General features: G+C 35.7%; 2 protein-coding genes across 38 annotated transcripts in view; both read left to right on the forward strand.

Annotated features, from left to right (window-relative positions):
* LOC113741293 (replication protein A 70 kDa DNA-binding subunit B-like) overlaps positions 1-13,338 on the forward strand; it is a 78,124-nt gene that overhangs the window by 43,224 nt on the left and 21,562 nt on the right. For 27 of the 37 annotated variants that reach the window (XM_072046860.1, XM_072046850.1, XM_072046875.1 and 24 more), the window contains 5 exons: positions 1,362-1,893; positions 2,081-2,204; positions 2,303-2,346; positions 5,645-5,694; positions 12,040-12,195. In XM_072046860.1, the coding sequence (XP_071902961.1) occupies positions 12,046-12,195 (150 nt within the window). In that variant the 5' untranslated portion in view covers positions 1,362-1,893; positions 2,081-2,204; positions 2,303-2,346; positions 5,645-5,694; positions 12,040-12,045. Of the gene's footprint in view, positions 1-315; positions 1,049-1,361; positions 1,894-2,080; positions 2,205-2,302; positions 2,347-5,644; positions 5,695-12,039; positions 12,196-13,338 lie in introns of those variants that run through there. The other 10 variants (XM_072046878.1, XM_072046880.1, XM_072046881.1 and 7 more) reach the window with 6 other exon arrangements.
* Positions 8,602-11,937, forward strand: LOC113723649 (uncharacterized). Its single transcript, XM_027246639.2, has one exon. The coding sequence runs from the start codon at positions 8,602-8,604 to the stop codon at positions 11,935-11,937; it is 3,336 nt and encodes a 1,111-aa protein (XP_027102440.2).

Genomic DNA, 13,338 nt, shown 5'->3' on the forward strand with positions numbered 1-13,338 from the left:
AATAGAAAAAAAAGTGAGAGTTTTATTTAGTTCATTGAGGTCCAATGGTAATAACTATCGAATAATCTGATTCTTATGCTCCTTTTCTTGGGTATGAATGCTGCTCTCACCATGTAAAAGTGTCATGATTGTAGGAAACAAAAGATTATTTGCTTTTGCCATCTTTCACAGTAATTCCATAATGTCTTGGGTATAATATGTTTTGTTTCCTTTCATAACTTATGCTTGGGATCCACTTCTATTTACACAACATGAAGTTACTCAGAATTTGAATATCATTACTAATTATTTATACTTTAAAACAAAAAAATCCAGGAGCTTAACTTTTCTGCTGAACTATCATCTGCAATCAGAAAGCATGCGATTGTTTGTTTCATTCGCTACTATGAGTCAGATTATCAAGGCCAGAAGGAAGGCAAATATAATATTGTCAAGGCATACACTACTGAGGAATCAGTTCACATTCCAATGGCCATCACAACTGCAGAAACGAATGAAAAAATTCCAGACATTCATGCAACTGTCCTGCAGCCTACCACGAAAAATGAATTTTTCAGTCCATCAACCAAAAAAGTGCTTGATACCATCGCTGAATCGTCTGCTGCTGCAAACGAAGTGCTGCCTACAGTGACCACAGCAAAGAGGGCCTTGGTTTTTGGAACTGTGCCTCCCGGATTTGGTTTGAATTCTGCTGAAGCTAATACACCTACCTCGCTGTCTACCAATGCACCTGGAAGTCCCTTGAAGAGGCAGCGTGATAATGAACTCTGAACTTCCTTGAAGCCTTTTGAATTGCTGATTTTGCTAATGTTAAAGCACTTTACAGCTACATATCTAATCTTGCATCTTTTGACATAATATTGATATCCATTAAGAAATTGTTCTTTTGTGCACCTTAATGGATCTCAATATGTGATCTTTTGTAATTGCAGCCTATGATTGTACTTTATATTAAGTATTTAGCAAGTCATCTCCTGTCTCTGTAAGACTAATTTGAACTTGAAGATATTAAGCTATTTGTGAAACTACTTTTCAATCTTTTGTCATCTTCTCTTATCTTTTGCAATGCTAATGATTTTTTTGTTTTGTTTAGTCTCATATTGTTAGCTGCATACTTGATTGGTCTTATATAGAAATATATGACAACAGATTATAGGGGGCCTAGGCTGTGCTTAGCACAGCCGATAACCTACTAGTTTTGTATATAAGAAAACAACTTTCCTTTCCTCTTGCCACGTGGATTCTTAATTTTCTGACAAGTGGCAAGATTGAGTATTTCTTGCAAATTATCTAAAGCTTCTCTTGTCTATTTCTTTTCATTCTTTTGCTATTGCACGTTCTTTCCTCAAATTGCACTGAAGCCTTTTCCTGCTCTGTCTACCACGCGCCTATTCTGAGCAAAATTCAGCACAGCTATTCTGAGCAGTCCAATCCCAACCGGCTGTGCGACCGAACCCTTCAGGTCATCACCACTCTTCAAGTCTTCTATTCCTTTTCTTCTTTTGCCATTGCTCTGTCTCTTTCCCTAATTGCCTATCCTGAGCAAGCCCGCTTCCAGCCGCCTGTGCTACCAAACCCATCAGTCAACAACCCTCTTCAACAACCCAATTCCATGATTTGGGCGATGGGTTTTGTGACTGCCTTCTTTAAGCCAGCAGGTCAACTGCTACTCCTGCAGGCGCTCGATATGCTGGTCATTCACGTGGTCTTTGTACTTGAGAGCAGGAGAATTGGGCGCAGGTGAACTGCTTTGCTTACACTGCCCGTTTTTCCCTCTTTCTCTAATATCCAATTAACCCGTTTCTGTATCAATTTCGTTTCATGTTGCCGAATTGTTGGAGCCTCACGTGATAATTGTACTTCAAAGGAGTGAAATGGGGAACTTTTTGTTAGGTATGCCATTCTATTCTGATCAGCTTTGGTATTCAATTTTCCGCCCAAATTATGCTTTCTATTCAACCTTCATCATCCGTATGATTACGATTAGAAATATCTGCTTGGATGTGATTTTTCCCTTATTCCAGTTATGATAAGAAATAAGAAATAGGTTTCCTATTCACTTAGCCTGTACCTTTTCCAGTGGCTGACGAAATCAAAAAAATGGGATGGACGTATTTATCAGTGCATCGTGCTGGCTTCGCTGCCTTGTGGACTGCAAGAAGAAGCCTCCGAGCCTTTACGCCTTGTTCTTTGGAGTCTCTCTGGTGAGAAAAAAACTCCCCCTTTTTTTTGCCAAATTTTCCTCTTATGAATAGCTCGCACAGTAATAAATTCTAATATACACATATGTTTCGATTCATAGGTTCCTTTTGCTGCGGTTCCTTCGAGGAATCTTTTAGCTTGGAGGTCAGTTTGTTGTTTTCCTTCAATCTATCACCATCTTTTCTTTATTTAAGTGCCTGTATTTTCATAAGTGAAATTTCACCTTTCCCTTTTCTTTTTAGTAGTTTTCCTTCAGTTTCTGCTTCATTTATTTTAAGTTTATTGGTGCTATTTGTTTTGTGTCATCCTTTATGAAACAAACGATTGCTTATTTGAGCAGGTGATTTTGTTAATTTGAAATATTTGATTAAAAATCTTTCTTATAGACATGGGCTTACAAAAATATTGCTGGGTAACAGTTTAAATGGTGAATATTGGGTTGTAAAGGATGAATTATAGGTTGTGTGGAATAGTTGATTGTATGCTATCTTTATCATATTCTGCCCTTAAACTGTGCCGTAGTTAATTCAATCTGGCCAGCTTTAAAGATTGAAGTTCCAATTAATTCAAGCTGGCCAGCTTTAAAGGTTGAAGTACCAAGTTCACTATTTCCCTTGTGAAGAGCATATGCATGCTATAAATCAACACAAAGGACATCAGGTTGAACCCCTTGTTTGGGTAAGCCTGTGTACAAGAGAAATTGATGGGTGACGTAAATCTCATATTGTTGCCTAAGAACAGTTATTTGAGCATAATATTGTGTCCAAAGTTATTTAATGTGGTCTAGAAATCATAACTTTTCTATCCAAAGCACTATTGTACTTGTCATTACCATAGCCTTCTGTAACAAGTTCAATATTAACAATATTTGAAATTTAATAACATTCACAAGAAGTACATATGGATGGACAAACTTGGAAGAGTAACTGAGCTTCAAGGGTCAATTACTCTGCTTAGATTTTTGTACGAACTAAAGAATAGAAAAGACACATTTTAATTATTTCCAATACACTCGATGGAACCTTGCAAGCTTTCAAATTTTTCCTGATGAATTCCGATTCTATAAATACAATGAGAAAATTCTGAATTTATTGCAAATGTTCATTATCATGGTAATCATCCAATTTTATTCTTTTTTGTAGTATATAATTATATATATTTTAATTAGCTTTGCCAAAAAATTGGGAATCAATAAAACTTGCTTGGTGCTTTGCGGATAGTTGATATAATCTACTGTGGTCTTTTTCTAAAACTATTTTTAAATTTTTATGGCTCTTAACTATTTTAAAATTTTTTTCCATAAAACTGTTTTTGTGCAAATACAATAAAAAAGTATTGCTACTCAATTATCAAGTTGAAAATATGCGTATCCACGTTCCATGTAAACTGTCAAACATAAAATGGCCTTGTGTCTTTCTTGCTTATGTTGTTTGGTACAATGTTGTCGGCTTCTTATTAGACTCTTGAATTTTTAGCTTTTCTGGATATCATTTTTGAATCTTGACTTCATTTTCACTACTAATATTCGATAGGGTTAACTGCTCCATCATACACTAACATTTTCTGATGATTTTATTAGGTTTTTCAACTTTAAAATTCTCCATTTGACTCCTATATATTTCAACACAAATAAATGCAGTGTTTCAAACTTTCTGTGGGAAATCAATAGCTTCTCTTCCTGGAATCATTTTCACAGTTTGACCCAAAGCTTCAACGCAAACACTAATCTGCCATTAAAATTTTAGCTAAGATTTCAGCTTGACTCTAATGTATAATCTTAAGGTAGTTAGAGTAAGCAAAAGCTCTTGAAAATGTCAAGTCATATTAGACAACATGCATTCATTATGTCTATGACAGCTTGATTATCTCAAGCTTAGATTTTTTTTGGCATATAATGAGTGTCCTATTGGTTTGCATATAATGAATAGACTAAATAACAAATTATTGCTCAGAATTAAAAGCTGTTCACCCATTTGCTGATGTTATTCTAGGTAACTGAGCTGTCCTATTGGTTTGCATATAATGAGTATTCTATCAAATAGTCAAATTGCTATATACACACTAGAAAAAAGATTGTAGTGATGGACATCAATAACAGATTTTATGCACCAAAGTCATTTCCAACCTCCTGGTACTGATGCTCTGGTCTTTAATCACAATGAAGCTATACAGACTCTAAGTTAGTTTTTCTTACAATACACATGTCTGCTATATGTGACCTGTTGTTGTTCTAAATGAGGAATGGGAGTGCTTATCTATTTTTAAGATAACATTAAGCTGGCCAACCTTTTTTAGTGATCTAAATGCCTATTGGTTAAGCAGCTTAAGACTTTGTACTTCTTGTTTCTAATTGCTTACTTAGTGTGTTCCTTGTTTGCTGTTTCGTTTAGGCTAGACTTGTCTGGGGCAATGAAAAGCTCAGTGGTTATTTTTAAAGGATATTGTATGTAGGCCATTCTTCGTCTGTTATTCATTGTAGTCTTTTTACTCAAAGCTCATTCACTCATTTATATGCCTATCAGTTCAACATCTTAGGTTATTGTGCCTGTTTTATCCCAAGTATATACACTCTATTTTTTTGCTTGAAATTGCAGAAGTATGTGTAAATATATATGTTAATCTTATCTAGATGTATCATTGGGTCCCCTAATAGCATTAATTTGACTACCATTCGAGCTGAATCGGGAAGAAAACAAATTGCAGTAGGATGTAGTTCTTGCATTGAGGAGTTGGCTGCTTTTAATCATTCGTGTATTTGACAAAGGTGAAAGTGCCACTTATGGGAGTCGGTCTTGCCTTTGTGGACTAAATGGATTTCTTAAGGTCATAAAGCTGCAATACACATTTCTGATTTTGATCTCCTTTGGTGTAATGAACATACTTTAATGTACTTTTCAAACTTGTTTCTGTGCCTTGGAGAGTAAAGTACATTTTCTTATCTTTATAACTGGACTTCATTAATTGATACCTTCTCTAACTTTGAAGCTGCTCTCTATTTGTTTTCTGTTCTTATTTTCCATATTTCTTTAGTAACTTATCTTTTTTCCCCTCTCCAGAATTACCACTTAATATGGGGGCATGGACAATTATCATTTTATCAGCAATTTAAATAAATTACAGTAATGGATGCTAATCCCAGTTCCCAGACATCATCAACTTATAACCCATACTTGGAACATCTTAATGTATCTAAACTGATTGTACAAGTAATTTTGGAATGAAAACTTCAATTTCTTTGTGAATCATGGAAGGGTGATATGTAAACTTGAAAACTTTTGTTACCGTTAACTGATTACAACTTTATAGCTCAACAGCTCATATAGCAAACTAATGCAAGCATTATCATTTACTGTTTTTCTTTGCCCCCTTTTGTCTATGTTCTTTCCCTGATATTTCTTTTTTCCTGTGTTTTGTTGCCTGGATAATCTACACCTCATCCTAGGTGCAAAGCTTTTTGCATTTCCCTATCTGATTTATCGTTGCTGTTACCAGGTATGCCTAATGCTTCAGCCTGACTTTCACACAAAAAAACCTGTTGTTAGCTGTATTGTCTCCTTAGTTCATGTTTTTTTATGCTTTTGCTATTAGACTTTGGTGGCTCTATATGCTCAACTCCTTTAACCTCTGCTTAGTCGTATGTCCAGTTGGTTTTACATTTATTCTGTAGTTGCTTTCTGTTTATTTGATTGTTTAATATTGTTTGCGTAAGAGTATACAAACAACCGTATAATATAGAGCAATTATATGATTGACTAAATTGTGATTGAGATATCTGATAGTCAGTCATTACATTAGAGAAGTTCCATTAGCTATTTTATCATATCTGCCTTCATGGACTAGCATCCTTCTTTTCTTATATTTTGTCACAAACGAGGCTTCTGAAATGCTACTGGTTTTCCTCCATTTGAGGTGACTCAAAAATATGGATAAAATTAGTTATAGAAAACAAGCTATTCAAAGATGGAGGCAAAAACGGTTAGATAGGCTGTCGCGACTTCGTGGCTCGGGACCCTCAACTGTAATTAATGTTCCTCACTTGCTTCCTATAAGGGCAAATAACAGCCAACTATCTATGAGTAGATCACTTCCATTTCTACAAAATCAATTTCTTGCTATAAGAAATAATGGAAGCCAAAAAAATATGGGATATAGAAGCAAAAAATCCCAGAGAGATGGCTTGCTTCACTCCATATCTCTGGAATCACATCAGCCATTTCTTCTTAGACGCCCGAACGTCCATTCTATCCTGCCTGCCAATTCAAATGACACAGAAACATCCATGAATATGTCATTTAGATTTGCAGCACTTGAGCCTTCCAGTATAGCCTATAACAAAGAGGATCATCTTACATTAGAACCTGATATATCTCAGATGCATTGTATGCATGAAACAGAGCAAATAGAAGCTGAAAATGCTAGCTGCTCTAGGTTTGTGACTTACCCTATTGAGTCTGGTATGCCTCATCCTGTGAACCCAGCTACTTTGCTGTTTGCAAGTTCAAATATGGTGCATTCAATTGTCAATGCGCCATCTGAACTCTTGGCAACAAAAAATCCTGTTGCAGCAAATAATAGAAGGCAAAGATCTGAGATACTAAAACATAAAAGGTGCCAAGAAAAAAAGACATCTAAAAGTTCACCTGCCAAACCTCAACTTCCTCTTCCTTCAGTTGTTGTCATCCCTGCAGTGGATACTGTGCAATCAGAATCAATTCAATATGAATCTACAGGTGCTTGCCTTAATCCCCTCCATTAATATGCTATTAAAGTCAAACCAGCTCATATCATTATTTTCACTAATTTCGGCATATTTTCCAAGTTAACCATTTTAAACTTTTGAAAAAGTATATGCCTTCTCTTCACTGTCAACCAAAATAGGTCCGTAACATTAAAAATATTATGTGATTTTATTTTAAACTCGTTTTGCCTTTTAAAGCCTTTTTTTATAAATTCCAGCTTCCTATGCCTTCAATCTTAGAATTAAATTAATTACTCTAACTTATCATTCTATAAACTATAAAATTAATTTTATACATTTTTCGTTAATTTTTCACATTTAGAACAATTCACCTGGCTACTGGAATGATCATCCTTTTACAAACAGTGTTTTCCAGCCCTTTAGTGTACCATGAAAAAATTTTAACCTTAGATAAGCCTTTCGCATAAACATAGACTTTTAACCTACTACACCCCTTAGCGCTTTTGTTTAACTTATACCATATTCTATCCAGTTTCGGTAGCAAACACTGAAGGAATAGATAGAGGCATACTCCAATCAAACCAAGTAAAGCCTAAGAGAAGGCGTGCAGGTTTTGTAAACTTTTTAATGTCTTACTAGCTTTAGTTTTTTAATTTCTGCTTCCCTGCATTGCACAAAATGAATAACTAGATATCTTTTCCTTGTCGATTATAGCAAGAACGCCAAAAATAGGTCGGGAGGTCTTAAATCACATTCCTACTGCTGCTGATCTGCTTCCTCGCCAACGCAACTGTCCCCATTGTAGTGCAAAAAAATTTGCTCATGAAACAGCAAATTTTTGTTGTTCTAATGGGGATGTTATTTTAGCTAGCAATTCAATCCCAACTGTTCTAAAAGAACTCCTTACGTCATCATCTGAGGAAGCTCAACTGTTTAGGACCTGTATTAGAACAATTAATAACACATTTGCTTTCACTTCCTTTGGAGTAAAATGTGATAAAAATTTGGCTAAGAGAAATAAAGGCATTTATACTTTTAAAGTGCAAGGTCAGGTCTATCATTTCATCAATGATTTAGAGACCTCAAAAAATTTACAGTTCTATTTTCATGACAGTGAAAATGAATTAGCAAATCGCTTAGATGCCTACCCAAGATTAACTGAGAGTATTCTCCAAAAAACCATGAATCTCATGCAGCAAAATCCCTATGCTAGATTCTTTCGCGGCTTGAGAGAGGTTCATAACCTTGATACTTATCGCATTGTTTTACGAACACACCCTGGTTTAGACCAAAGAGTATTCAATAAGCCTACAGTGTCCCAAGTTGCTGCTTTATGGGTAGAGGGAGAAGAAAATGGAGAAACAAGCCGTCGAGATATTCGAGTGTACACCCATGGTGGCCATTCACACAATATCCAATATTACTATGGCTGTTATGACCCTCTCCAGTACCCTCTTTTGCTTCCTTTTGGTGAATCTGGTTGGCATCAAGGAATTAAGAAACAAGGCAAAAATGTGCACAAAAAAAAAACTAGGAAAAGGGATGCTCAAATTTCTATTTCTCCAATGAATGCTTCTACTGCTGAAGAGTTAATACAAATGGAACAAGACTGTAAGTAGAATAAATCTTTTTCACCTGTATTCTATTAATTTTAGCATGCCAGCCTCATCAACCTTTTTTCTAAATTCTTTCAACCAGTAATGGCAGGAATAGACGGCGATCCTGATTTCGTTTCCATCCGTGAATACTATGCCTATAAATTACAAATGAGAAATGATGATGAATCTTTTTTATTGCACTTTGGTAGGCTATTTCAGCAATACGTTGTTGATATGTATGTTAAACTTGAATCACAAAGATTAGATTATTTGAGAACCCAGCAAGAAGAATTTAGAAAAGAGTTCTTACAAGGTATAGTAGACTCAATAGGTACTGGTGAAGTCCAGGCAGCCAATGTCGGTCAAAAAGTATTTTTACCAGCTAGCTTTATTGGAGGACCTAGAAATATGAGAAGAAAATACATAGATGCAATGACTTTGGTCCAAAAATTTGGCAAGCCGGATATATTCTTGACCATGACTTGCAATCCCAATTGGCCGGAAATAAAAGAACATTTACTGCCGACAGAGGAAGCCCAAAATCGACCAGATTTGGTTGTAAGGGTCTTTCGTGCAAAACTAGAAGAATTAAAGAATGAACTTTTGAAGAAAAATATTTTTGGAGAAGTGGCAGCCTATACATATGTGATAGAATTTCAAAAAAGAGGCCTGCCACATGTTCATTTTCTTTTAATCTTAAAGCCTCAGCACAAAATGTTTATCCCTGATGAATATGATAAAATTGTCAGTGCAGAAATTCCAGATAAAACAAAATATCCGCACCTGTATAGAATGGTTAAAAAACACATGATGCACGGCCCTTGTGGTGTGTTGAACCCATCAAATGTTTGCATGACTAAGCATGGCTGCTGCAAAAATTCTTATCCAAAAGAGTTTTCTGAGCAGACAATTCAGACGCTAGATTCCTATCCAAAATACCGAAGAAGAAACAATGGTGTTAAAATTAAAGTCAGAAAACAAAAACTTGATAATACATGGGTTGTTCCTCATAATGCATATTTACTTGCTAAGTTCAATTGCCACATTAATGTTGAGATCTGCTCAACAATTCAGGCTGTCAAATATATTTACAAGTATATCTGCAAAGGACATGATCGAATCAGTTTCCATATCAATTCTGATAATCCAAACAATCAGATTGATGAAATTCAGCAATATCAGGCAGCTCGGTGGGTTTCCCCACCTGAAGCTGTTTGGAGACTATTTCGATTTTCCATGAGAGAAATTAAACCAGCTATCATTCACCTTCAATTGCATCTTCCAAATTTTCAGCCAATTCACTTCAAGAAGCATGAAAATTTAAATAACATAGTCAAAAATCCAAGAAATAGGAAGACAATGTTGACTGAATTTTTCTATATGAATAGAACAGATTCAGTTGCACAAGAACTAAATTGCACATACGCTCAATTTCCAGACCATTTTGTCTGGTTAGCTGATGAAAAACGCTGGAAAATTAGAGATAGGGGAGATTCTATAGGCCGAATAAATACAGCTCATCCATCTGAGGGAGAAAGATATTACCTTAGACTTCTTTTGTCTAAAGTTCGTGCTCCAAAGTCTTTTGAAGACTTAATGACTCACAATGGAGTGCAAGTTACCACCTTTCGTGAGGCTGCTCTCTTGCGTGGCCTACTTGAGGATGATAATAGCCAGGAATTTTGTCTACAAGAAGCGTCTCTCTTTCATATGCCTTATGAAATGAGACGACTTTTTGCTACGCTATTAGTTTATTCCAGTCCTAATGACCCCAAACAGCTATGGACAAAATTTGAGTCTGTCATGTCCGAAGATTTCATGAGAAATACTGAATTGTCTCCTAGAGAAATCAAACGAAAAGTTTTAGAGCAAATAAATGGTTTTCTACAGTCAATGGGAAAAAATATAGCTTCATTTGGCTTACTTCCTAATAATTTCTCATTCTCAGATGTAGACAACCAAACAAGAGATGTATTGGCTGAAAAAAGCATAAGAGTTCTTGAAGAGGACTTAAATGCGATTTCTTTGCTTAATCAGAACCAAAGGCATGCATTTGAAGCTATATCTAAAAGAGTTTATGAAAATAAGAGTGGTGCATTTTTTGTTGATGGCCCTGGTGGAACTGGAAAATCTTTTCTTTATAGAGCGTTGTTAGCTGATATTAGATCAAAGGGCTATATAGCATTAGCGACAGCCACATCAGGTATTGCTGCATCAATACTGCCTGGAGGTAGAACCGCTCACTCTCGGTTTAAAATACCAATTGATACCTCAGAGGGCAGAGCATGCAAAATTAGTAAACAAAGCAGTTTGGCAAGTATGATTAAGGAATGCAAATTAATTATTTGGGATGAGGCTCCAATGTGCAAGAGATCTGCGATTGAAGCTTTAAATGATTTTCTTAGAGATCTTATGAATTCAGATAAGATCTTTGGTGGGAAAGTAATTGTTCTTGGGGGTGATTTCAGGCAAACCTTACCAGTGGTTCGTAAGGGAAGCCAATCTGAAACCATTGCTGCTTCTTTGATTAATTCCCCTATCTGGCCAGCTCTTGAAAAATTAGAGCTCACACAAAACATGAGGGCTCGATTTGATCCCTCATTCACTGATTACTTATTAAGGGTAGGTGATGGCACTAACCAAGCTGAAGATGACAGTCTCATACACCTGCCTTCTTCTATTTTGGTTAGCAACGGTTCACAGAATGCATCACTACATGATCTGATAGATGTGGTTTATCCTCACATTCATTATAGATCCGAAAATCCTGCCTTGCCATTAAATCGAGCAATCCTCACCACAAAGAATCATTTTGTGGATGAAGTGAATGATATCTTAATTGATAAATTTCCAGGTACAGCAGTAGAATATCTGAGTTTCGATCGAGCTTTGAATCCAAACAACCAAGTTCAATATGAAGATTTTTTAAACTCCTTATCTCCCAGTGGCCTTCCACCCTATAAACTAATCTTGAAACCTGGTGTTCCTGTGATATTGCTTAGAAACCTCGACCCTACTGAGGGTCTTTGCAATGGAACAAGATTAATTTGTAAAAGTTTGAGCAAACATGTCATTCATGCTCAAATAGCTGTAGGAGATTTTGCTGGCAAAGATGTCTTCATCCATAGAATTCCCTTACAACCTCCAACTGATGAACAATATCCTATTCCATATACAAGGACTCAGTTTCCAATTCGCTTATGCTTTGCCATGACAATAAACAAAGCTCAAGGACAAACGCTTGATTATGTTGGTATCTATTTGAAGGAACCAGTGTTTTCCCACGGGCAGCTCTATGTTGCATTATCGCGAGCAAGAACTGCTTCTCAAGTGAAAGTGCTCATTAAACCTCCATTTTTTGACAAGCCTAGAACAGACCAGGCAAAAAATATTGTATTTAGAGAAGTTCTTGAAACTTCTCGCATAGCTGCCAAGTAATTATGTTGTTTTAGGATTCAGTTCCAGTTTTCTTGAATGTTCCAGAATTTCTTCTCTTTTAACTTACAAACTGATTATGTGTCTTTCTTATTTATATTATAGATAACAATGGCAAGGAGATGTCTATCAGTGCATGAAGTCCACGACAAGATGAGAAGGTGGACAGTGCTTGTGCAAGTTGTGGAGAAATCGCATGTGTTAACCAGTAACGGATCACCGCCTATCAGATTTCAGCGTCTCGTGTTAACAGATTCTGAGGTAATATAAGCTGAAACTAATTTTAGCAATTTAACATTTCCTAAATCATCAACATGTCCAGATTATTAATTATCCTCTGTGCAATTTAATTTCAGGCCGATTACTTTTTAATATTGCTTTCTTTTTATGTTTCTTGGGTAATATTGTTCCGTTGGAACTTAAAATACCAATGCTTGCAAAGTGACTATAGTGAAATTCTGATTTAACTTACATGATTCTACCCTATAATATTACAAGGTTTATAATTAACCAATGATATATGTCTAATCAGTATAACTTTCTGTATGGGAGATCATATATAGTGATTTGAAAATGTTACAGCTTGGATGCATTTGAGTGCCTCAATGTGCATTCAATGACTAAAACAAAGTACAGAAGACTTACGGAAATGATTTATAGCAAAAAAGGAAAACACAGCTCTAATACCCCAAAACCATCTCATTTCCATTCTGGCTACTTTTTTTTTTTGATAGAATTGAATGTGTAGCCGTGCAGCCTATACCAAGTCAGCATACCAGCCATCTTATCCCTGTTTTTCCGTGTTTTGCTTCTTTGGCTGGATGTTTTTGAAGACTTTGATCTTTGATAGGAGTACTTCCATCTCATCTTCCCTTTTTAATCGCACCTAATCTGTCCTGATTTCCAGGAAAATTTTATCCCTTACCTTTTATCTATATTTGCACGTCTCTTTCTGTAATCACACTCTCGCTCTAACCTTCGCTCATTCTGGTTTTGCCTTTTTTTTCCCTCTTGATTCGGTATGTACAATTTCATATGGAAGTACAATTTTTTGTTATTTCCTTTTTGCTTTGAACATTTGTTTTTTCTTCTTTTTGGTTGGACTATAGTGTTGATTTTTTTGTTGGATTTTCACGGCAGATGAAGATCAGCAATAGGTGAATTTATTTTATTCTCATTTATCACTTTTCTCTAATCAAATAGATGGTGATGATAGGAAAGGATTTGGTTCAACAATCATTGCATCTCTTTTTTTCAGTTTCTCTAATTCCATAGGTAGAGGAATTTTAGTCCAATCTACTCATTTCATTTTTCAGTTTCCCTAATTTCATAGGTCGAGGAACTTTGGTCCAATCTACTGGCTTTTGCAACGTGTTCACTACTACTGTGAACACGTTTTTAAAA

The sequence above is a fragment of the Coffea arabica genome, chromosome 4e, assembly GCF_036785885.1.
Source record: "Coffea arabica cultivar ET-39 chromosome 4e, Coffea Arabica ET-39 HiFi, whole genome shotgun sequence".
In the NCBI taxonomy this organism is placed as follows: Eukaryota; Viridiplantae; Streptophyta; class Magnoliopsida; order Gentianales; family Rubiaceae; genus Coffea; species Coffea arabica.